At 42.5% G+C, this 26,028-nt stretch overlaps 1 protein-coding gene across 1 annotated transcript; it reads left to right on the forward strand.

The window, feature by feature from the left end:
• Positions 1 to 25,825, forward strand: NDP (norrin cystine knot growth factor NDP). Its single transcript, XM_033201597.1, has 3 exons — positions 1 to 291; positions 15,453 to 15,833; positions 24,575 to 25,825. The coding sequence occupies exons 2-3, from the start codon at positions 15,660 to 15,662 to the stop codon at positions 24,800 to 24,802; spliced, it is 402 nt and encodes a 133-aa protein (XP_033057488.1). The 5' UTR covers positions 1 to 291; positions 15,453 to 15,659; the 3' UTR covers positions 24,803 to 25,825.
• The last annotated feature ends 203 nt before the right edge of the window (positions 25,826 to 26,028 follow it).

Raw genomic sequence — 26,028 nt, forward strand, 5'->3', positions numbered from 1 at the left:
ATTCCCATTTGCTAGTGCGCTGCTGCGGCCGCACGCCTGATTGATATATGACTGCAATGGCACTTTTCCATTTGACATTCTCTCTCTCTCTCTCCCTCTCTCTCTCTCTCTCTCTCCCTCTCTCTCTCTCCCTGTGTCGCTTAAACAACAGTCCTAACTTTTGTGTGTTGCAAATATAAAAGGCAAGCCATGTGACAGAGAGACAGAAGAACAAAAGCATTTGGAAGTAACAGGACCTCTTTCTAGCTCTCAGAAAAGTCTGAGAAGAAAGGAGCCCTGCGTTCCCCTAAGGTAAGCAGGAAAACAAGCGCTGCCGGCTTGCCTAGGAAATCGCTTCTTTCCAAACCGAGCATTTCATCCTCCTCTCAGACAAAGAGACAACCTTTAAATACCACTTAAATTTGCATTACTTTAATTTGCATTAATCTGTAGCATGCTAGCATTGTGTTTCTTAAATGAACGGGTCTTTGAAGTCTGTGACAGAGCAGGGAGCTTCCTAGAAAAGCTTGAAAATATCTTTTGGTTTGACTTGAAGAGATTTTGCTTTTCAAACTCTCTGCGTAGTTAGATATAACTTGTGATGGTTCTTATAGTTGACCCCGTGAAAGGGGGCTGCGAAGTAGCAACTCGCCAACATGGATTCATGGAGCCCAGTATCTTTCCCAGCACCCTCATCCCACTTACAATGGGGGCACTATTAACGCAGGCAAGACTGCGAGTTTAAAAGCGCACTGTTTACTTTTATTACTACTTATGTATGCTGCTGATCTCCTGCCAGGGCTCTGCCGGAGTGCTCAGAATGACTTCAAACAATAGGCAACATTTATTTCTAGCTTTCTGTGTCACGCTTTGCAGGAATCCTGCTCCCCTGTATTCTTCTTTCAGCGTGCAGGTCTTCGCTTCCATAGATGCATTCGGGAGCACCGGGAGGAGATGAGGATGGATTTACTGTATGATTTTGATTGGGCAAAAAGTCTGAGGAAATGCATGCTGTTTGCCTTGGACTTATTGCAGGGGGTTATTTTTAGTCATCAGCTCGTCCCTGCAGCATGATGTTCAAGGAGTGACGGGGAAAGGATGCTCCCACCAGTACAGGGACCAGGACCTGTAGGAATGACTCCTACCTGAGAAATATTCTGAGGTTTCCTTCAAACTTTGGAATACAAGTTCTCTCTTTAAATGAACAATTGAGCTGTAGGAGGCCTGGGCATAACTCTTTCTTGGGGGACGGGAAGTTTGATTGTGTACAGAATGTTAATGACTCAGAACGCCCAGTAACTGAGGCTCATTGTAATAGACAAACCCAGATAAGCCTCCATGAGAGGCAGACTCCCATCTTTACTGAGATTCAGGTGCGGGAAAGGAAGCTATTTGGCAAGATGGGAGTCCCTTGTACAGTTCTTTGTAACTCATTAATAACAGATATGGCTGCTGTGAAACATCTCTTTTCATTTCTAATATTAGTGTATTTTAATTACAAGGAGCTGGCATTGGCAAATTACCCCAACACATAAGATTAAATACCAGGTGCATTTGAAAACACAGAGATGCCTGAAATGCGGGGTTGCTGTGGGTGTCAACCAAATACAGCGGGGACTGTACAATGCTTCTCAATGAGCGTTTAAACCGGATTCAAATATCTGCTCATTTTCTTCTCATCAGTCTTGCTAATTCAAGGAAACTTTACGGTCCTGTTTGCCAGTTTTCATTGCAAATCGGGACATAGTTTATGCAAAATTTTTCTGATTTTCTCTGATAACTAGCCTAATAAGCATCGCTGAATGAAAATCTGATATTTGAATGAGTTAATTTACAACTTTGGGGTATTCATTATTCAAGAAAGCCATAAAAGACTATGGATTCCATTGCTATAAAATTTTATTGTAATTAAAAATAAAAACTGCTGTCAGTAAAGCATTTAGCTGAATCAAAACAATTTTCTTAAACTATTATTCAGATCATTACATGAGAGTATTTGAACACAAAATGTAATGTTTTGCATCATTTATTTAAAAATACATTTGGTTCAGGTAACGGGAGAACTGGCTGAGGCCTTCTTACGACCATGTACCAAGCAGCTGACACCCACAGATGGAAGTGTGCCTGTGGAGTTTTCAATCTTAATTCGAGTTCCAATGACACTGTCAAGGGAAAAATAAATCATTTTTCAATACATTTAACAATTTCCAACTCATTTATTTTCCTGGGCCCTTGAAAAATGTGGTGAGTTTCTTGGAATTATAGCCACCAATGGTGGCCAGCAATCTTTACTCTATTTTAAGAACTCACAATTCAAGTGCTATTATTCTCTGGTTAATTATTTATTTCATCAATTTTAAAATAAAAATTTATTAAGCATTTTCTAGATACCCAGTGCTATGCTAGTCCTGATGGATGCAAAGGTGAATGAGACATTGTCCCATACTCTAATTCTCAGTCCATATGCCATCTCTAGTTAGATTTTGGAACTGAAATGGGCATTGCCAATGGGTAAAGTGGCCAATAACTTCCTTGTTCTAAAGAATTATTTAAAACAGCTACTGGTTTCCAGATTTACTTGAAGTGATTCTTGCTCATCAGCGGGTTTTCTTTCCATTTATGATTAAGGGGTTCCCCTTTGGCCTTTTTCACCAGATCCTGGGTACACGTCATTTGCACAGCTAACACGGCCTAGATCTTTCCAGCCTGGGTAGAAGAATTCTGGAAAAAGACAGTAGTTTATCCTTTCTCTGCTCTCCTGAGCACTCTTTGGAAAGGACCATATGCTGTCTCTACTGGGGCTGGGTGTGAGTCACCTACTCAGTAGCTAACATCAGGGCCACTTGTTGAATCATTGAATTAGAAACATGCATATGGAAGAAGATGCAGTCACTATCCCTCACCACTTACTTGTCCCACCCCCAATATCAAAACCAATGACCTCTGGGCCTGGCCTAAATTCAAGAGGTCCCTGGGAAGAAGCTGTTGGAAACTCTTCCCCAAACCCAGGTCTCCATCATAGCCACACAGTGTTGCTTTCAAATGACCCAGTATGGTGTTTTATCACGCGGTTGGGTTACTGGGGAAGAAAACCCTGAAAACAGCATCACCAGGGTCCTTGACTTGGTCCTTATCAGCAGATAATCCCCCGTGGTTGGATTAAAATGCCTCTGACTCCCTGGGGTGCCTGACTCACCCTAGCCAGCCCTCAGCTTCTTGGCCAGCGGCCTTCGAGCCCATCCTCACCTCTTCCCATGACAGTCAGAGACTGCTTCTTTGCCCAGGCTCTCTTCAGCGGCCAGTGGGAGCAGAGGGGATGGGAAGCCAGGTGGGCAAACTGTGAAGTGCTAAGGCAGAGCAGGGAAGCAGGGCTGTGAGAGAGGGTGGGTGAGCTCCAGGCCTGGGTTGCTATGGCCTGTCCTGATTGTGATCAGCTGTCATTTCCTCTTCGTGTATGACACTGTGGAACATATTAAAATTTCTCTGGGATGGTATGTTTGGAATTCCTCTGATGCCCCACCTCACCAACTTACCCGGACAATAAAAGCAAGGTTGTAAGCCTTTGAACAGCTGGCTGGCTATATATTTCCCTTCTTTCTTTCGCATAATCTAATTCAGAAAAGAATCCAGCTAGACTGGCAGTGCCATGTCTGGGTACTTGTTTCCTGCAAGTCCTTCCTCCGCCACCTCCTCCCGCCAGTCCTGGAATCTTCCTGGGTGGCATGTGGCTTTTCTTTTCTTTTGCTCACCACCGCTCCCAGCCCGCCCCCTTTTCCCTTCGCCTGAGCTCCTTCCATTGTCAGCTGGCTCTTTGCTCTGCCTGTTTTCCAGACAGCTTGGGTCCTGTTCCATCCGGGGAGAACAGCCCATGAGATCTCCCCATCTCCATAGTATTCCCAGGATGTCATTCTTGGCACCAGCTCTGCCGGGCTGATAGGATTGGGGGGTTTTTGTAGTCCCGAGCCTGAAACCACTCACAGAGAGGAGCAGCCACATGGCTTAGCTGCCCTTTGGGCTGCCGAGTGCAGGACTGGAGTGACCGGGTTGGCAGGGACCAGCATACCATCACAGTGACCCGAACATCTCCGGCAAAGGCCTTGGGGTGGGAGCGCTATGGGAATGCCTGGATGCGCTTCGGCCTACATGAAGAGAAATGTGGTTATTCTCTGATTCGGGGGAGAGACAAGTGGTTTGAAACAAAGCTCTCTGGATCCTTGGCCCCTGCCCTGCCCCCTTTCCCCGTCTGTCCTTCCCACATCCCTCCCTCCCCAAACAGAAAGGAAGAGAGACAGGACTTCTAATTTGGCCAGCACAGACCCGAATGTCTTTATGAAACCCGTTTAGTGAAAGAAAGAGGGGAGAAATATATTCTGGGTTGATCCGAACTAAAAAATGCATGGGGCTTTGGAGATGGGGCGGCGGGGGGCGGGGCGGGGAGATTTTTTCTTTCTTTCTTTCTGTCTCTTAACAGCAGAACAACAGTTTCGTTGATGAGTTGCAAATGGAAGGAAGTGGACCTCTCAATTAGAGATTCCCATTTAAGAGCCTCAATGTAAACCTAACTGTGACATCCTTAAAAGATGCTGCTAATGTCCCTGGGACCAAAAGATATTAAAGAGCAAGCTACCAGGCAGCTTCCTATTCCTTTTCTTTTTCTGGGGGCTTTGGTCGTCTTTTCCAAATTAGCTAAAGTTCATTAAAAGACCCAAAAGGAAAAATTTAAAGCAGCTGAATTAAAATGAGTCTTTCCCTGTTAGCCTGACAAGAAGTAAAAAAGAGAGGAAGAAAGAAAGGGAAAAAAGAGAAGAAAGACCCAATTCCCCTCCGCTACCACTTCTTGGGTTTTAATATGAATTATTCCATACAAGTCCCTAGGCTAGAGATCTATTTAAAGACGCCTGGCAGCATGAAGGGAGAGGGTAAAAATACAACCACTCTTTTGTCCATCAAAGGTTTTCTTTGGGAGGACATTAAGAGCATTCCTGTTTTCTTGTCTGCCCCTGCCAGTGGCAATGTTCCAACTGGTAGTACCCACTCCTCGCCCATCAGGTCAGCAATCATGAACTTCTGTGTTTAATTTCAGGAGAAAACAAAGGGTGGGAAATCCTTCCGAAACCCCTATGTGTGTGCAGCAGGGTAGGGTAGGCTGGAACTGCAGTTAGTACTCACTTGGCTGTGCAGGTTGCATGCTGCAAATTCACACACCCACACAGTTGAGGTTTTGAGGAAGATTGTGCCGATGGCATTATTTCTGATGCCAGCTTCCCTTGCATCTGCAAAGCTTTTTTCTTGTGTCTCCAGCAGTCATTTGCTTGTCACCATTCATGTGTACTGTCGCCTTCATCAGAGGTTCTCAGAGCCTGATGGTCAAGGATATGTCACTAGAGTCATACCCCCAGACCCATTTTCAACAGTAAGAACGTGAAACCCTGGATAGAGTTTGCAATCTGAAACAACTACTTTCTTGTTAGGAAGACTGCTGACTCAGAAAATTCAAAGAATGGGTAACTTCAGTTGGCGACATATCCCCAGTGCTCATAATCAGGAATTCATCCAGTTGGGGTCCATTTCACCCTCATGGCAAAATCTGAACATAAACATTGACTAGTAGCTTTAAACTGGGTATAAGATTTGCAATAGATAACATTTTGGTCTTTTCTCTTTTTTTTCCACAAAAGCTAAGAATTTTTCAGACAATTTGCTCTCTTCCAAGGCCTGGCTCAATCTCAACTTTTTCTTTTAAGCCATGATCCAACCAATTGCAGTATCCTTTAAAAATGAAAGGGCAACAGGTTAAGACATTCAAGCAAGTTGATGAGCTGTCAGAAAATGCTCAACGGTGGCCTTTCTACAGTGCCACAAACCAACAACAGCCCTAAACGTGGAGTCCTCTTCCATCCTTTCATCAGTAGGGGATAAAAATAGGGAGACGGCAGGTCATGGGAGAAGTAACAAAAGAGAAGTAAGAAGGATTATTTTTGATGTTCAAAATCTGCTGCTGCCCTTTCAATATTTTCAAATATCACAATTTCAGAAAGGGAAGGATCCCTTTATTTCACCTACTCTCCCTCCCAGGAAGGTGTTTGAAGTTGCTGTCTTTACCTGAAAAGGAGGTCAACTCCTCAAGGGAAAAAACATCCCCTATCTTCAACTCGAAGTAAAATGGAGGTACACACATTTGTACCTAATTATGTGGGTACACGTATAATTTGTATCCACAAACTATGATGGATGTAAAGAATCAAAGAAATCCAATCCTTAATCAAAGTCCAAGTTTTCTTTAAAACTTGAGAGGATATTTTAGGACTCGTCACATTTCTGTGATTTCACTCCCCTCCTCCAAATTATGAAAAATTACTCCTTTTCAGAATTTAAATTTTTCTTTTGAGGTTTGGAATCCAAAGGCAGCAGAATAGTATTGTTACAGGAAAGCTGGCAATCAAAAGACATAGCTGCAGCATGCATGGTTTAAGCAAAGCAAGACAGTCAGAAAACCACCACCCCAACAAGTTCAGGGTTATCAGCAATATAGGGACACGTATTTTTATGCGATTTTTATGATAACCTTGCCCCTTTGACATATGTCTGAGTCTAGGAGCATTCCGGATTGCAATGGGATTGAATTCAGTATTCAAATCCCACCATTGGGCAGAAAAGGCAAATTGAATGGGGAATGGAAACACTGAGTTGCTCCTATTGTTTATGCCCCATTCCTAACTAAGGGCTCTACAGCTGTTAGGTGAGATCACTACCCACCATTCCAAAATGTTGTTGCGGGTGAGGAGGTTCAAACACAGCTTTGGAAACACTTTGCTGCACTCTTTGAAGAAAAGCCAACATGCTCATTTGGCTCTAGGGTAAAAGGGAGCCTGTACCCTGAGCTAACATTGGTCACCTCTCTTCTCCTGAGGCCATGCCACAGCCAGCAGTACAGCAGAAGAACAAGTATTTAGTTATTTCAGCACAAGTGTCCCCAGAACACCTGGCACCTTTTCTTTTCCACAGGGAGAATATACATTCATGCATTTTGGCAAGACTGAGTCCTCTGAGTTGGGTGTCTCAGAACTCTCCTATTTTCTTTCCAAAGGGTCTTATGTAAGGTGAACAGTGGAGTGTGTCTCATTCCTCATATAAAATCCGCTTCCTGGGAGGGAGTGGGTGAAATGAAGGGATTCTTCCCTGACTGAAATTGCGCTCTTTGAAAAAATTGAAAGGGCAGTGGCAGATGTTGAACTTCAAAATGAATCCTTCCTCCTCCTCCTCCTCTTTTGTTACTTCTCCCATGACCTGCTCTCTGCCTACTTTAATTCCCCATTGAGAAAGGATAGAAGGGGACTCTGTGTTTAGGGCTACTGTTGATTTATGGCACTATAGAGAGGCCACCCCTAAGCATTCTCTGACAGCTCATCACCATCTCAGTCACAGCTTTTACTTGGGTAGCTGGATTTACAGAAATAATCAAATCCCTGGAGGAAAAGACTTCAACAGAAAAGTACCTCCTGACACTTGGGTAACCTGACCTGGTCATTTCCAATTTATGCAAGGTTTGTATTCTAAAAGTCAATTAGTTATGTCAACTGTTAAAAACTCAGAATGAGTCTTTCCATTCTTCAGAATGAGTCTTTTCTGAGTATCTGTGGGCCACAGAAGCCCAGAGATACCCAACACAGAATCCAAGTGCCATACCCAGTGGTCAACTCTTTTAGACTTAAGTCCCAGCCCAGGGCTTCTGGAATGTACCTCCCCTAGCAGAGAACCTCTGTAGTAGATATTTTACCAAGCACATGGCCTTGCTCTTGACCCCAAGACTACTGATTCTACTTGCAGACAAGACAACTTTTCTTTTTTTTTTTTTTTTTTTTTTTTTTTTTTTTTTTTTTTTTTGAGACGGAGTCTTGCTCTGCCGCCCAGGCTGGAGTGCAGTGGCCGGCTCTCAGCTCACTGCAAGCTCCGCCTCCCGGGTTCACGCCATTCTCCTGCCTCAGCCTCCCGAGTAGCTGGGACTACAGGCGCCCGCCTCGTCGCCCGGCTAGTTTTTTGTATTTTTTTTTAGTAGAGACGGGGTTTCGCCGTATTAGCCAGGATGGTCTCGATCTCCTGACCTCGTGATCCGCCCGTCTCGGCCTCCCAAAGTGCTGGGATTACAGGCTTGAGCCACCGCGCCCGGCTTAAGACAACTTTTCTAATCAATCTTTCTCTTCTATCCTGAACCAGAGTATCACAGATCGTCTCATTAGAGCATGAGGATCTGTGGCTCAAGCTCAGTTAAGAAATAAGGGTCTTTCAAAAGAAAGGTGCAAGAGGGTGGAACTCAGTCTATACTGTCATTCTCAAATGCAAGAAGTCTAATTCTAGCATGATACACTATTATTAGCCTTTCTTCTCTCCCCGTTTATGCTTTGGTGGATACTAGACAGAAATGCCACAAATTTTAAGATAGTTTTAAGAGAAATAGTAACTGGCTAAATATCCTCACTAACTACTTCAAATTATTATTATTATTATTATTACTGTTAACTTTTGTTTTTTGAGACAGGGTCTCACTCTGATGCCCAGACTGGAGTGCAGTGATGTGATCACAGCTCACTGCAGGCTCAACTACCCATGCTTAGGTGATCCTCCCACCTCAACCTCCCAAGTAGCTGGGATGACAAGCATGTACCACCATGCCTGGCTAATTTTTTTTTATTATTTTTGTAGAGATGAAGTCTTCCTATGTTACCTAGGATGATCTCGAACTCCTGGGCTCAAGTGATCCTCCCAACACTGCCTTTTAAAGTGCTGGGATTACAGGCATGAGCCGCTGTACCCGGCCCACTTCCTATGATTAACAGGATATTATTAATTTATAAACTATTTAGTACATTGCAAGCACTCAGTCAAATGGTTATTAATGGCTGTTTATATTTCAGGCCACCAGTATAGCTTCATCAAGGGGCAAATACTTATAGTTTGGGTTTCAGTGTTGGTTCAGGCACCACCTTAGAACTTTTCTGCAATCATTAACTCCTTGAGTAAGAAGGGAACTCTTTTTGTAGGATTGCTTTGGGGAATATGTAGCCCCAGGCAGGGGTTATACTCTGAGAAACTTGGGTAGAGTTAGACTATTAGAAATGGATAGACACATAAAAGCATTTAGACCAATCTGTTCATTTTGCAGGTGAGGAAACTGAGTCCTAGAAAAGGCAAGTGACTTACTTAAGATCACACAGCCGATAATGGGAGGATAGGACTCAGGGCTTGAGGATCTTCAGATCAGCCATCCTTATACCAGATCAGGCAACATTGGAATGCTCTGTAGATTTCAGAATGCAGTGAAACGTTATCCCATATTTCTTTCAAATCAGTATCGGGACACGGAACACTAACAACATAGGCGAGCAATGGGTCTAAGGAGGAAAAGATGAAAGCTGTAGGTAAGTGGGAGTTTGGATAACAATGAGATGTTTTTCTGGAGTTCCTGACAATGCCTGAAAAAAAAAATCAGGATTTTAAGCTTCAGTCAGGCTCAAGGTCGAGTCCTCCCACTCCAGTCCCTCCTCAGACAGTAAAACTATTCAAGTCAAGGACATACATACAGGTGGGGGCACTTGACAGTTGGCTCATCTCCCCACCCTCCAAATTATTCATATTTCTAGTCCTTCAGTTTAGCACTACTATTTACCCCAGGACTGTAATTCATTGCCTCTTTCCCTGGCCATATTCCTCCATCCCTTTTATTTCTCCCATCTCTTTTCTTCCTCCATCACCCCCACTGCTGAGCTTGGCCACACTTGGCTAGTAGTGCAGGTTGAGAGAACACAGAGTCCTACCACAGACTGGAGGACTATTATTTAATCAAAAGAATGTTGTCTTCTTTCTCCTAAGGTAGCACTCTGGGGACAGTCATTGCTGTCTTTATTCCCTCACCCCCCACCACCCCTGCACTGTAGAATAGACACATGAAATGTGCCTATCTCTGAGATGAAAGGAGCAAGAACTGCTTCCTCCCCACTGACCTTGTGCCTGCCCATTCTTGGAGATACCTGGAGTTGGCAGGCTGGAGGCCTAGCAGCGTTTGCAATCAGTGCCGCTGCCTCTGGGTCAGCCCAGGCTTGGCTCCTTGGCTGCTACTGATGTGCTGCCAGATAGGAATATTAAAAACCATTCATTGAGCGCACAGGATGCTTTATAAAATCCAACATGCTGTTTACAGTTTATAAATTAACTGCCTTGGGAAGAGGCATTTGACTTATTCTCCAAGGCATCTAGTTGACTAGATCCAACTGGAATCCTTTGAGTTCCTGGGAAGGGGCTACTTAACACTTCACACTTTCTGAATTAGACCTAGGGTTTCTTGCTTTTCTGATCCTAGTACTGTATGAAGTTTTATCTAGGGTTATCTAGCAAGCTTTCTTCCGCTTATAAATCTTTGATGTTTTTGCAATTTCTTTGATAGAGGCTCTATGTTCTACCATCTTCACTTTATTTATGCCTCATACCATAATTTTTTAAAAAATTACAATAAATATCAAGTAATTCTGGCTGATATACTGACTCCATTCCAAGGTCATTATATTTTATTTGCTTCAGTTGTTCTTCTTAGAAATGATGCAATGGATATTGGATACAAATTAGATGTTCAGAGAGTTTATCAATGTGTCTAAAAAATCATCCAGGAAAACAACAGACCAAAACTCTTTGCCTGTAGAGTTAGTGAGCTAGAAGAGGGATCGAGGATAGGAGCTATATTTTTCCCCTGACCCTATCTCTTATCTGCTACAGCAAAAGGAGACACATAGTAGGTGCTCAATAAATACATGTTAAAAAATATTTGTTGAAAGAAGCCACAGAAGGGAATATCAGTATACATTAGTATTGAAAACAGCACAGGGGGAAATATGGATACTGAAGCACCACCCTCTTGTGCCTGGCAAGCAAGGCAAGAATAAGGCCATTCTTGGCACATGCCACTTGTCTTAGCCTGTTGCTGAGATAACTTGTGTGAAACCAGCACTTTACCCTCTGCCAGCCAGAAGGTCAGCCCAAGAGTGAGCTGATCTGTGGGCACAACACCATCTCTCACCCAGGAGGCTGGGCCCACTGTAAGCTCTGCTATATTATTTCGCTGAGGATGACAGGTGGGGAAATCTGGGCACCAGTTGTTCTTTTCCACTGGTATCATTTGGAAGGTAGCTCCAAAGTCGGGCACGCCAGCCTACGTGCCTCTCCTGCCGGCAGAGGCTCCACATTGGAGCTATTAGAATGTGGGCTCTGTACGTCGGCCAAGTCCATGTCTCAGAGACTGCATCCAGAGCATAGAGTGGCCACAGGCTACTGAATTCAGCAAGAAAGTCATTCTCTTGTTCAATCTATTATTGCCTGGGCCAAGGTTCTAAGTCTTCATAGGCAGCATTTGATTTTATGACACATGGCTTAAAAAATTAAGGCAAACTGGAATTAATTTAGTTTTGAGAAAACAACGGAAGCTGCTACAAGGCAGAGGTAATCCTAGGCTGCCAGAAAGTGGTGATCTCAGTGGGGCACATTTTCTTAATTCCTGATTTTCCTCTTTGTGAGGTCTTCCTCCCACTCCCATACTTTGCACATTCTCACCTGTGCACATCCTGAGCAACACAATGTTGACAACTTGACTGAGCATTGCTCTTTTCTTGAGCTTCATTTTTACTTCTTCTTCAATACAACAGTGTTGGTTCATTCAATTTGAACACTTAAGGCAAAAAAAAAAAAAAAAGAAAAGAAAAAAAATCCCAGGTTATGTTTTCAGAATCTTACCTTTTTGTTTTGAGGGTTCTGTGAGTTTTGTGGCATATTTATATTGTTGCTTACATTCTTATTTCAGAATTTAAGATAAAAACTGGACAAGTGTCACATTTTCTGAGTGTGTTGAAATAAAAAATCTATTTCTCAGAATTAATGGTAAAGCAACATTTCCTGTCAATCTTTTATTCTTTAATATTACGTCTGGGTTCAGCTTACCATCTCTAAAGAGAAAGTCAGATGATCAAGTTACATTGTATGTGACATTAACTATCTGTTTATCTGTGTAAATGTCTTAATATCTGCTTGCAAAGTGTTTTATTCGTTTTTAGGAAAAATTTTTAAACTGTGCTTGCAATTCAGGATGGTGCTACTAGGTGGCAGTAATGTACAAGAACTATGTGGTTGCCCTGGAAGAGTATTTGACTAAGAGACTAGCATGTTTTCCCGTAATTATAAGAAATAACAATATAATATTTTTAAAATACTCAAACTAGCACAAACAGGAAACATCCATTAACTTAGTTACCAGATTTAAGCTGAGCTTTTAAAAGAGAAAGGCTTTTTTTTTTTTTTTTTTTTTTTTTTGAAATGGAGTCTCGCTCTGTCGCCCAGGCTGGAGTGCAGTGGCGCAATCTCGGCTCACTGCAAGCTCCACCTCCCGGGTTCACACCATTCTCCTGCCTCAGCCTCCGGAGTAGCTGGGACTATAGGTGCCCGCCACCACGCCCGTCTAATTTTTTGTATTTTTAGTAGAGACAGGGTTTCATCATGTTAGCCAGGATGGTCTTGATCTCCTGACCTCATGATCCGCCCGCCTCGGCCTCCCAAAGTGCTGGGATTACAGGCGTGAGCCACCGTGCCCGGCCGAAAGCCTTGTTTTTTTTTTAATGAAATTTTAAATAAAGTATACATTCACAAGCTCAAACATCTGAAAATACAAAAGATATATGGTGAAAAGTCTTTCTCTCATGCCTGTCCCTCAATTATCACAAGTAACTAATTTTGTTAGTTTCTTGGGTATCCTTTCAGAGTTTCGCTAGACAAATATGTGTTTTTATCTCTCCGCATTTTAACACAAATCAGTACACAGAGTTTCTGCATCCTTCCATATATAGTTGGTCAGTATATTGTTGTGTGAATATTTTAGAATATAATTAACCAGTCCCCTATTAATGGATATTTTATGCTGTTTCCAATTTTATGCTATTTCAGCCATGTGCTCATGTCATTTCACATGTAGGATAATTCACAGAAGTGGACTTGCTGGGTCTAAATTATATACATTTGCATTTTTAAAAGGTATTGCCAAATTGGCCTTTACAGAGTTTGGACCCATTTATACTGAACTTTCTCCAAAATGGGCTTGTTTTCCCACAGCCTTGCCAGTAGGGTGCATGATCAGACTTTGGAATCCTTGTTAATCCGATTGGTTGAACAATGTATTTCAAAGTACTTTAATTTTCATTCTCTTAAATGAGACTTTTACTCTCTTCTATCTTTAAGGGCCCTTTATATTTCCTATTTCTGTGAAGAAAGCGGAAATGCCAATAAATACACCCATGCATACATATATGTAGGGTTTTGTTATTGATGTAGCTTGTTTTTGCCATCATGCTATACATGATTTTCTTTAATTTGCTTTGCTCATTTAACCATACCTCCTGGCCATGGCTCTGAAGAGAAGTTGCTGGCAGTGCAGAAAGAGGGCCAGGACTGGAATGTCTGCTTCTCTCTTCATCCTTTTGTCATTGACTCCTGGGGGAAATATCTGTAGACCGAAGCAGTAAAATCTAATCAATTCTCTTTCTGACACTAATTAAGGCTTCAAAGAGACAGATAACCACTTGGGATAATTTAGTCACACTGAAACTTGGGAAATGGTCAGTAATATTTCATCCACTGAATGTGGACCCCAAGAAAGTTGTGGCTCTTTGAGTTGATGTCTTGACAATTTTCAAGGTAACGTGTATAGGAAAACCTAGATTATGCAGATGAAAAGAAAACAAACATGCTCTTCTGCATCCTTTGCAGATTTGAAACTTTGGGCACAGGTTTGATTTATTTCAATGAGATATTGCTCTTAGCATGCACATAAAGTGGTGCAAAGTTGTACTGGAATATGGTCTCCTCAACTTTGGGCTCACTGTATACATATGGAGATGATAGTAACTGAATCCATAGTTATCAAGTGGTGGCATTTTAGAACACGAAGGGACAGCAGATGCCATCTCTGTCAACTCCTTCCCTCTACAGATGAGGAAACTTGGGCTAGAGGAGGTTGAATGACTTGTGTAAGGCTTCCCCAGCTAGTTAATGGCAGTGCCAGGACTCAAGTCCAGGAGGGTCCCCTCATTACTGGTCCTTGCCCTTCCTGCAATTTATAGGACTTCCCTGAGGCACATGTGCTGAGGCTTTGCTATTGCCAGAGAGTCTCTGCTCTGAAACAGCCCTATCTCACACACCCCTTTCCACTTAGGATCCCCTGCCTCACACTTCCAAGACAGCTGATTGAGGCTAAATGGGTCTGACGCCATTCTATTAGTGCAAAATAAATTGGCTTATGCCAACTTGAACTCCTAATCTTGATTTTATCAACACTTTGCCCTGTTTATTCAGACTGTTCATGAGTAGGAAGTTAAGGAAAACGTTGCCTATGAACAAAATGATCAAACTTTTATCTGAAATACCTTTGAAACTTTTCCCGAAGCTTTAATTATCATGTTCCTTTTGTTTTGGATGTAATATCAGGCCCTCCCAATTTTCCTAAATGTTTGAAAATATTTTTGATACTTTCTGTCTTCTGTTGTGATTAAAAAAAAGAAAGAAAGAAAGAAAGCACCAGTGTTGGCCATGCCTGGGGAGTTAATGAGGTAATCTGGAGAGATCTCTGGACCCCAGTCCCTTGTCCAAGAGGTATGGTCAAAAGAACAAAGCAAATTTCAGAAAAACTGGTATAACATGATCCTATTTTAATGATAAGTCTGTTCCAACAACTGCTTTCTTTTTTGAATTACACCATGTGCCCAGGCTACAAAGGCTCTGCAGAAATGTGACTCTGTTGGCAAATACACATGTGATACCTTAACCATGCTGGAGGCCAGTTAGCATAATGTGTATTTCAGATGCAGTTTGTCATCAGTGCTGGGTGGTATGGGGCTTAAAACAAAAACAGGATGAGCCTAGAGCACAGAAGTGGAAAATTAGGTGGGTGGGTGAGTATGGACTTGGAAATGGAAAATGTGCTTCCCTGTGGGACGTGGCTTGTGTTCATTAGTGCTGACCTGCCTCCTCTCTAACCCTGTAAGCTGACGTTGACACCAAAGCTCGCTGAGAAACTGAATAGACCCTCCTGCCCCCACCAACCAAGGACAAAGATGAGACCACCCAATTCGGTTACGTTGCTGCCAGAACAATGTTTAATCTTTAACATGGGTTCAAACTATTCTTACCCCTAGGAACTTGGACTTCAGCAATTAAAGTCAACATGTGCTTCCATTAAACCATTGTGTCCACCTCCAAATGGTTATAAATATGTAGCGTAAGCTATGGGAGTTGGGGTGGGATGGATGACAGCCTTTGCTAATGACACTCTAGAAACCAATATTCTCCTCTCAAAATAACACGGGAAAATTCTACTTAATACCTCCTGGGTTCCATTAGTGGTTCTGGGTAAATAATTCTGGGGAAAATAATTTCTGTTTTCATTCCAGCTGTGCAGCAGATACTGTGATGATGGATTGCAAGTGCAAAGAGTAAGACAAAACTCCAGCACATAAAGGACAATGACAACCAGAAAGCTTCAGCCCGATCCTGCCCTTTCCTTGGACGGGACTGGATCCTAGGAGGTGAAGCCATTTCCAATTTTTTGTCCTCTGCCTCCCTCTGCTGTTCTTCTGGAGAAGTTTTTCCTTACAACAATGAGAAAACATGTACTAGCTGCATCCTTCTCTATGCTCTCCCTGCTGGTGATAATGGGAGATACAGACAGTAAAACGGACAGCTCGTTCATAATGGACTCGGACCCTCGACGCTGCATGAGGCATCACTATGTGGATTCTATCAGTCACCCATTGTACAAGTGTAGCTCAAAGGTAAGATCAAGGTCTCTGTGAGGAGAGCATTTCCCTCAGAAACAGGCGAGGAGCCATATTTCTTTGTCAGGGGATGGAGAACTGTGATCATAGCCCAAACTTAAATGATGTGGCTGGCCCACAAGGCTTGTGGGAGAATGAGGCTTTTAGAATTTCCCCCCATGCTTTGCACTGTTGTCAGTAAAACTGCCTAATCAATCGTGTGCATACCCATCCAGTGGGACAGGTGTCCTTTGCCCCTGGCTGTGACGTTTATGAGTGATAGTGTGCTTTTCAAAAAAAAAAGATGGAGTCTACAAGTTATCATAACTCTCTACCTCCATCATCAATAAAGAGGAAGAGAATGCAAAGAATGTGATTGAGCAGTGGAACACACTTCTTGGAAAGGTCTTTAAAGAATTTTTTAAATAACTGGCTGGTGAAATAACTGGCTTTGTGGTCTGAGCCTTTCTTCAGGTGCTACATTTCTGTTAAAATGATTTCAAAAGATAAGGTGGCAATATGATCATTTATCATTTTTACATTGCTTATCCAAATCATTCTCGTTTGGTAAAGGATGCATGTTTGTTGCAGAGGCAATCTGTGCCTCAGTGGTCTGCAAAGGAATATCATGCTGAAAAGGCCACCAAGAGTGGCTAGCAACATGGACCACCCAGAAGGGAGGCACATTGTAGGGTGGAACATATGAGATCTCACGACTGTCACTGCCTCTAAACAGGCACATGAATGAAATTCGTCCACACTTGGTAAATAAGAATTTGTTTAGCCCAACCTCAGAGATTTGTACATTTAGTTTTGAGACGAAAATCCTTAAACATGCTCATATGGCAAGTATTTTTTGAAATTACCAGTATAATTAAGAATTTTTTATAATATCAGTCACTAGAATTAAGACCATATAAGCCAATCCCTCCACTCGCCATTCAAAGACATTATGACTCTTTTTTTTGTTTGTTTGTTTGTTTTTTTTTTTTTTGAGGCGGAGTCTCGCTCTGTTGCCCGGACTGGAGTGCAGTGGCCAGATCTCAGCTCACTGCAAGCTCCGCCTCCCGGGTTTACGCCATTCTCCTGCCTCAGCCTCCCGAGTAGCTGGGACTACAGGCGCCCGCCATCTCGCCCGGCTAGTTTTTGTATTTTTTTTAGTAGAGACGGGGTTTCACCGTGTTAGCCAGGATGGTCTCGATCTCCTGACCTCGTGATCCGCCCGTCTCGGCCTCCCAAAGTGCTGGGATTACAGGCTTGAGCCACCGCGCCCGGCCTATGACTCTTGTATGCCTTGCAAATTTCCATTAATTTCTCTGATTATAGTTCAGTGATGATGATTCATTTTAGTTTAGGAGGATCAGAATTCGGGTTAAATCATTTTAACCATTATATTAATAAGGTCTATGACTGTCGGAAAAAAATAGAGATTTTCCATTTAATAAAAACTTTCTGGCTCTTATTTGTGCTTGTAGAACAAAAAAAAATGAAGTAAAGAGATTAACGTAAATTTTTGCAGGGCCACAATTCCTTCTTAGGAAAAGGAAACTCAAAGAAATGGAGAAAAAACATGAGAAGTGCAGCAATTACTGGCTTCTCCTTCCCTCCCTCTTCAGAAACAGACAGCACTAATATTTAGTGATTTTATTCCATGGATAATTTCTTTCTCTACTGAGTTGTCTTCCATAATCATGATTCTTTTTTAAAAAAAGGCATTAAAATTATTTCAAAGAAAGTGTCACTATGATAGAAAGGAACAAAGAAATAGGAGCATCTATAAAAACTAGAAAACAATCTGGAAAGATTGGATGAAATGATGGAGGAGTACCTTGGCAACAATCACACTAATCTAGCGAAGGTCAAAGAAGAGACATCATGAACTCAAACTGAAGAAATTCACATGTGAATTCTGAGCATGAGTCTTAGAAACAGACTTTAGTGTACTGTTATTCACCTTTGTTTCTTCCAGAATGCCATAGCAAATAACAGCGCAAAATTGTGATAGTAGGAGAAATGTTTGTAATTTCATGGGAACAATCTGTTTTCAAACATCCCAAACTATCCCAAATATAGCAATAGTTTTATGTAAATGGTGCTTGCAATTATAAACTTTTCTTCCCTGGCCATAAAATATGCCTGGCAGAATCTCAACTACCCAGACCTTTTCTAGGTTAGATTTTTCTCTATGTATCCAGGAGCAAAACTGTTTTCATTTGGAAATGTTCTATAATTCTTAACTCTTACATTCTCAGGCTGATCTTCTCTCTAATGTGTCTCACTTAATGAAATTGTTTGCCTTTAGAGACTTGGATAAAACATTCAGCCTGTGTCTAGAAAAGAGGCAACGACAATCTACCCTAGCTTCTTTTTACAAAGAAAAGACTAGGGTAGATTTTTTGTCTCTATAAAAATTTTCCCTTGACATCATGTTCAAGGGTCATTATTTACTAAATGTGTGCCTATTGTTTGCCTGCCAATTGTTAATGCTTCCTGACTCACATTTACCCATTATCTGGCCTTGTAAAGACAAGAAAGGGAGAATGTGACCCAGGCTCAGGGAAGGGAGTATACGTGCTTGCACACCTAATATGTATCAGGCACCTCATACTGTATACTCTAGTCATTGCCAAGAAACCTGTGATGGCAGGCATTATTATTCCCATTATCCTGGTAAGGAAAACTGAAGCCCAAAGTAATTAGATTGCTTGGTACCACATAGCCAGGGAGTGGCAATGTCTGCCTCACAGTATTCATCTTCCTACTACTTGGATCTTCATATTGGAGGAGCATAAGTAGAATGTAGGAGCCATCACATAGAAGTTCAGGCTCTACTTCTGATCTGCTGGCAGTAATAATTTATACTCAGCAATGTTTCTAGAAAAAATAAATAGTAGTGAAAGCCTTTCTGGGAGCTTTCAATGAGACTGTTCATCCCAGCCCTGAACTTGCAGCTGGCCAGTCCTAGGTCCCAGCTGCCCATCTCCTAGCAATTTAGGAAAGGACTGAGAGGGAGTCAGGCAGAAAAGACTGGCCACAGTGGCCCACTAAGGAGGACAGTGTGGCCACAGATTAGGATGTGCCTGATAGTTTTAAGTGGTGACACCTCCTGGGATTGGGTACAAAAGATCCTGGGAGTAGCAGGCTCATTTAATATCTTCATGGGAGACTAAGTTTCTCTAAAATTTGGAGTAAAGGCTGTAGAGCAAACAGGCAAAAGACCAGTTGATAGTGGAAACAGACTGCCTGGGGGAATCTCTATGAAAACTGAGGCATACCAAGCTTTGAAGTGAGAGAGACCTGGTTTCCAATTCCAGCTCCATGGCTTGCCGAATAAGTGACTTTGAGGAAGTTCAGTAACTTCCTTCTTTGTGCCTCAGTTTCTTCCCATGCAAAATACAGCTGTCTACCTGAGGGTATGGTTATGGGTGTTGGCGATTTGTAAAGCATCCAGCAGTGTCCAGCACATAATAGCCATTTAGTGAGCTGAGTGAGTAGATGATATTATGATCTTGATGATGACGTTATAAACTAAGCAGGTGTTTAGACTCAATTTTCTATTTCAGTCACAACTGAGACCTCAATAACTGCTGGGATCTCCTATAGCCTTAAAAGATTAGGAAAATGAACCTTATTGTAGTTCTTGTTAAGCACAGGGTGGGGCAGAAGAGCAAAGTAAATGTAAGCCACTGTGCTGGGTGCTAACAGGGAGGATAAAAGTAAAAGAGAAACAGCACCGATGTCTGGCTAACCTCCCTTCCCAGGTGAGTGGAGGAAGGAGGGGCTGGAGGGGGGTGAGCTTTGGTCTTGAGCCAGGGAGGGGATTTCAGGAAGGGAGGGTGGGAAAGCAAACTGGCAGGGAAGACCTGGAAAGTCTCAGTTGGGTGAGGAGTGGGGGATGCTGGCCCCGGGCCAGGACGTGGAACCGGGGCATGGAACCAGGGCATGATTGTCTGAACTGGTAATGGCCACAGGAGCAGGTGGGGAGCTGGAAGAGCAACAACAAAGGATAAGGAGGAAGAGGTTTGGGAGACAAAACCTAGGAAAAAAAGGAGCTGGTATGCTAAGGGCTGAGTCCTAACAGCTTCCTAACAGGACCCCCAAAGCCATCTTCTCCTGCTACTCACCAAGCTCATGGTGTGATAGGAGAAATGGAGGGAGTCAGGAATGTTGTGTTTATAATACAATAGACTACTTGAGAAATATAATTTGATTTTTTAAAAAGGAACAAATTTATACTGAGTGCCTACCATGTCCAGGTGCTGTGGAAGGTGCTGGAGACTCTAAAGTGGAAAGAAAGAAAAAAGAGACAATTTTTTTTTTTGCCTTCATAATGCTCACAAGTAAATGGGGAGAGAGGAAGGAGAGGTGTTCAGTGCACAAAGGTCTGTCTGTATCTGTTTGATTCATGACCTGAGTGAAGGGACCAGACTAGTTGGAGTGAGCTGAGTTCCCATCCACCCTTTCAAAGCCCCCACCATCTCTCTGCTGCTTTGTTCCCTGGTTGCAATTTTCTTGGTGCCCTCAGCCTGGCACAGATCTTTTGGAGGTTGACCTGGGTCCCTGAAGATGAGCTGAGTGATTGAGACTGCCTGTGGGAAAAGAATGGGAGAAGAAGCATGGGTGGGTCTTGTTCCTGAGGAGAAAAGGGGTGCTTCACAAGGTGCCATGGAAATAAGGGTGCATAGTGTTCACTGCTGCGAAAAAGGCAAAATATGTTTCCACTCTCTTGGAGTAAAATCGCAAAAATGCTCTTCTGGAATGGGACAGGTGGGTCTTTATTCTGATGCTAATGGTGGCATCTGGTCGGTCAAGGCTCTTGGAAGATTCAGCTCGGCATAAGCTTGGGGATGGTGAAGCTAATGTCCCAAGAAGTCCACAACAAAAAGTTAGACTTGTATGTCTATGGATATGGTCAGGGGTTCCTGAGGCAAATCAATGTAGATAAGGAAGTGTGTGAGTTGGCACATGCCTCAGGAAAACATGGTATCAGGAGGCAGGTATTACAGTGGTTTGGGTCAGGGGTTTGGTTTCAGATAGACCTTGGTTTGATTCCAGCTCTGCATTTTACCACCTATGTGAGTTTGGGCAAGTTACTGGAACTCTCTAAAGCTTGAGTTTCCTTATCCGTCCTAACAGTTTAGATCATAACAGTACTTTCTGGTAGTATTATTATAAGAATAAAATAATTCACATTGTAAGTGCTCAATAAATGTTCTTATTAGCGAAATGATGGTTATCTAGCGATCCATCTAGAGCAGAGCCCTCAAACTTGAATGGGTCCAGAGACCTGCTACTCAAAGTGTGGGCATCAGCCCAGTAGGACTGACATCAACTAGAATTTGAAGGGAAATGCAGAATCTCAGCCTCCAGCCCAGAACTACTCAATCAGTCCTTGCCTTTTAACAAGATCCTAGATGATTCACACTCACATTCCAGTCTGAGAAGTTCTGATCTGGAAGAGATCAGGAGATGTTCAAGTGCTGAAACACAGGTAAGACATGGCAGAGGCTAAAATGTGAAGTACTGAGAGTAGACCAGGAGAGCAGACGGTTATTCCTTCCATCCCTTAAGGATCTTATCTTTCAAACTTCTGCTTTACCACTTCAACACACAAAACAGAGATAGATTTCCTTCTAGGAGTGTGTGTGTGTGTGTGTGTGTGTTGAGAACATCAAGAGTCCAATAATTGCTTCATAGTCTATTCTTCCAGGAAAGGGCATTTGAATTTGGCTACAGAGGATAGATAGGTGGGATTTTATTAGGCAGAGCAAGGTAGAAAGGACATATCTGGGAGACAGAAGACATAAGCAAGGGCAAGAGGCAGGAGAATTCAGGGCACTTTCTTGGACTCCTAAGTAGTTAAATTTGATTGGAGTAGGGAGTGGGTAGTAGAGTGATGAGAACAGTTGTAAGTAAGACTGGAAATGCATCTGAAACCTGGGTCATGAAGGGCCTTGACTCTTCTTCAAGATTTTGGGTTTTATTCTGAACTACTGAAGGCATTTATTGTACATGTCTGTGCATTCTTCTTGCACAAACAGTCCAGCTCCCAAGGAAGAGGGGCCCAGCCCATTGGAGGTGGCCCCACGTCCTTCAGTGCCTGGAGTTCTTGTGCTTCAGAGTGGGCTGGGGTTGGAGCTGGACATCCTGAAAACTTTTAGTGAGATTGCAATCAGATTAGCTCATTTACAAATGGCCCTACGCTGTTGACTTAGTCATTTTATGGACAGTGCTGATGGCCCGATCAGTTAGGCCTAACTTTTGGTTCACCTGTATATACATCATTTGGATATTATGTCCCATATCATTGTTGGCCCTTCTGAGTTAAGTTTGTTGGCACAGGATTACTTTGTTCATCCAGACTGAAACTGCACCTCTGAAGACTCCATTATGGACGGTGACTCTGTGAATAACTGTTTAATCAACCTAATAGATGATCTAGATGAGAGATTAGCAAATTTAACATTACTCCAAGGTGTGGTGTCAAGCAACTCTTCCCACATACAGGCGGATGGCAGGAGAACAGACTAAGGAAGATCTTAGACTCTCTCTTTCATTAGAGAAATGGGGGTGGGAATTAGGGACTGGCCTGTGTACTACTGACCTATGGCATAATCTCTCAAAACCCGTTTCAGAGCCAGGCACAGTGGTGCATGCCTGTAGTCCTGGATACTCAGGAGGCTGAGGCAGGAGTTTAAGGTTGTAGTGTGCTATGATCATGCCTATGAATAACCACTGCACTGCAGCCTGGACAACATAGCAAGACTGTCTCTAAAAACAAAACAAAACAAACAAAACCATTTCTGATAGTTTACTTTGCCTGTCAAAATGAAGAGCAGATAGGATGGAATCAAAAGTTTTAAAAAAATCAAAACAGCTTACAGCTGCTATTTTCTCTCTGCCTCTGTGATCATTCAGAGAAAATAAATTCACTGGTCTAGTCCAACTTATTCTTCCCTAAGCCCTGCTGTTTTTTTTTTTTTTCTTTCTAGTATCTCATATTGCCTTGGTGGTTGCTAAGCGATTGTTGGATTTAGCCCCAGCATATTCTCAGATAACTATGCCAATAATCTATAATTACCAGAATTCATCTTTTCTCCCTTTTGGAAAGATGGACTGGCTATTTTCTTCTTGTAAACCTTGGGTGTTTAATTCTGCGCTACAGGATGATGTCAGAGATAATAGCTGGTGAGTCATTAATAATAACTGCTAATTCCTACGATATTGTAAGGTAAATGTCAAAAGGTTTCATGCAGATATATGTATCTTTTAATCTTTCCTTTGAACAGTTTCACTTTTTATGATCCTGCTGTTGATTCTGGAATTATACGACAATTTTTTTCTTTTCTTTTCCTTTTTCTTTTCTTTTCTGACAGGGTCTTGCTCTGTCACTCATGCTGCAGTGCAGTGGCTTGATCATAGCTTTCTGCAGCCTGTAATTCCTGGGTTCAAGTGATCCTCCTGCCTCAGCATCCAAAGTAGCTGGAACTACAGGCGCACATCACCATGCCTGGCTAACTTTTTATTTTTTTGTAGAGACACGGTCTTGCTATGTTGCCCAGGCTGGTCTCAAACTCCTGGGCTCAAGTGATCCTCCCTCCTCAGACTCCAAAGTGTTGGGATTACAGGCATGAGACAATATACCTGGCCCAGGGTTTTTTTTTTTTTTTTCTCCATCACTTAACATGAAATTCACCAAGCAAAACCTCTTACATAACCACGGACAAAGAATCTCAGGTTCTCCACTCCCCTCCCCACCTTGATATTAAGATTATGTAGCTGAATGAGTCAAGCTGTTCTACCCTAGCCATCCATGACTCCAGCTCCCAGGATGCCAGGATTGATGTATGAGATACACAAGTGATCCTCTTGTCCTTTCCGTTAAGCTGTATGCAAATTGTGTGTGCACTTACGTACATTTTTCTGGGGATTACTTTGGTAGTTTTCATCAGATTCTTAAAGGTGTGTGTTTGCTAAAACCAGATTAAGAGCTACTATAAAGAACACATAGCCTCTGTTATTCCAGCCCAATCTTTGGAAATAGAGATTATCAGAATGGGTACATCCTAATATTTGCCCCAAATGACTGAAGATGCAGATGCAATTACACAAATCCCAGGCTCCTTCAATGCATAAACCCAGAAGTGTGATTTCAGGGCCCCAAACATGCCCTGTGTCTATTTCATTCTCTTGTACCAAATTGCAGCACCCAGACTATGTCTTCGTAAGCATTACTCAGGCTATCCTATTTTCTTCTTCAGAAACTATATTCCTGTTCTTTAGCTATTTCCTGCACAAATCAATTTCTTTCTGGTTTTTTTTTTTTTTTGTAGTCATTTTAATTTACTTCATTTACTTCATTTTAATTTGGCTTCAATTTGGATTGACTTTCTGCATTTTGCTACTGGTAGAATTGCAATACATTGGGCCAGTGGCAGACCACTACCTGTCAGGAGAAATTTCTTTTGTTCTTTGGTTTTTACTTGTACATCACAGTGATGGGTGCCATTCAGTGGTTCTAAACCCTCAGTACACTTAGAAATCACCTAAGAAGCTTTGAAAACCATGAAAGCCTGGGCCCTATCCCCAAGGATTTTAATTCAATCGGTCTGAAAGGGGCCTGGGTGTTGCAGCATGCATGGAGTCACTGGTCTAATCTAGCAGGAATTGGCAAGGAGTGTGAGGGTCTTTCAAAGGATGCTGTTTTACCTGGCTAAGCTTGTGGCTTACAGAGTAACCACCTCCTCTTCTTTCCCCAGATGGTGCTCCTGGCCAGGTGCGAGGGGCACTGCAGCCAGGCATCGCGCTCCGAGCCTTTGGTGTCGTTCAGCACTGTCCTCAAGCAACCCTTCCGTTCCTCCTGTCACTGCTGCCGGCCTCAGACTTCCAAGCTGAAGGCGTTGCGGCTGCGATGCTCAGGGGGCATGCGACTCACTGCCACCTACCGGTACATCCTCTCCTGTCACTGCGAGGAATGCAATTCCTGAGGCCCGCTGCTGTGTGTGGCTTCTGGATGGGACAACTGTAGAAGCAGTTCGACCAGGCAGGGAAAGCCTGGCAAGAAAAGAGTTAAGGCAAAAAAGGATGCAACAATTCTCCCGGACTCTGCATATTCTAGTAATAAAGACTCTACACGCTTGTTGACAGAGAGAGATACTCTGGGAACTTCTTTGCAGTTCCCATCTCCTTTCTCTGGTACAATTTCTTTTGGTTGATTTTCAGATTCAGACATTTTCCCCCTTGGATCTCAATGCTGTTTGGGTTTCCAACAATTCAGCATTAGTGGGAAAAAGTGGGCCTTCATACACAAGCATGTCAGGTTGTCAGTGTCTGGTGCATACTGAGGAAGAATTTACTTTGGAAAGTAGAAAAGCCCAGCTCTTTCTGGGACATCATCTGTTATTGTTGATGTTTTTTTTACCTTGTCATTTTGGTCTAAGGTTGCCATTGCTGCTAAAGGTTACCGATTTCAAATTCCAGATAGCAAGCATGTGGATATGTTTAGCTAGGTTTACTCACAGCCAGCGAACTGACATTAAAATAACTAACAAACAGATTCTTTTATGTGATGCTGGAACTCTTGACAGCTATAATTATTATTCAGAAATGGCTTTCTGGAAGTAAAAGCGGCATAAAGAATTTGTCACAGGAAGGCTGTCTCAGATAAATTATGGTAAAATTTTGTAAGGGAGCAGACTTTTAAAGACTTGCACAAATACGGATCCTGTACTGACTCTGGAAAAGGCATATATGTACTAGTGGCATGGAGAATGCACCGTACTCATGCATGCAAATTAGACAACAAAGTATGAATCTATTTGTGGGTGTGCTATAGCTTTAGCCGTGTCGCGGGCATCATTCTCTAATATCCACTTGTCCATGTGAAATGTGTTGCCAAAATGGTGGCCTGACTTGTCTTCTGAACATTTGGTTCAAATGCGTTTTGGTCCTGGAGGCTCAAATTTTGAGTTATTCCCACGTTTTGAAATAAAAAGAGAGTATCTTCAAAATTTTGACTGTTTCAGTATTTTTTTCCTACTTGATATCCTACTATCATGTGGACTAGAACATACATGTAGCTAGGACTTGAGCATCTCCTATGATGCGGTAAAAGGGTCAAAAAAAAAAAAAAGAGAGAGCGAGAAATGGGGTTCCAGAATGCATGGTGGGAACATTTTTTTGAAATCAATGTACCAAGGTGTTGAGGGCTTAT

This window comes from Trachypithecus francoisi, unplaced genomic scaffold, assembly GCF_009764315.1.
Source record: "Trachypithecus francoisi isolate TF-2019V2 unplaced genomic scaffold, Tfra_2.0 Lachesis_group6, whole genome shotgun sequence".
Lineage (NCBI taxonomy): Eukaryota > Metazoa > Chordata > Mammalia > Primates > Cercopithecidae > Trachypithecus > Trachypithecus francoisi.

Bases quoted from the DNA above. Each gene is read 5' to 3' on its own strand.
- NDP (XM_033201597.1), top strand. From the start codon at position 15,660: ATGAGAAAACATGTACTAGCTGCATCCTTCTCTATGCTCTCCCTGCTG. The intron at 15,834-24,574 runs GTAAGATCAAGG...TTCTTTCCCCAG, and splicing joins TGTACAAGTGTAGCTCAAAG to ATGGTGCTCCTGGCCAGGTG.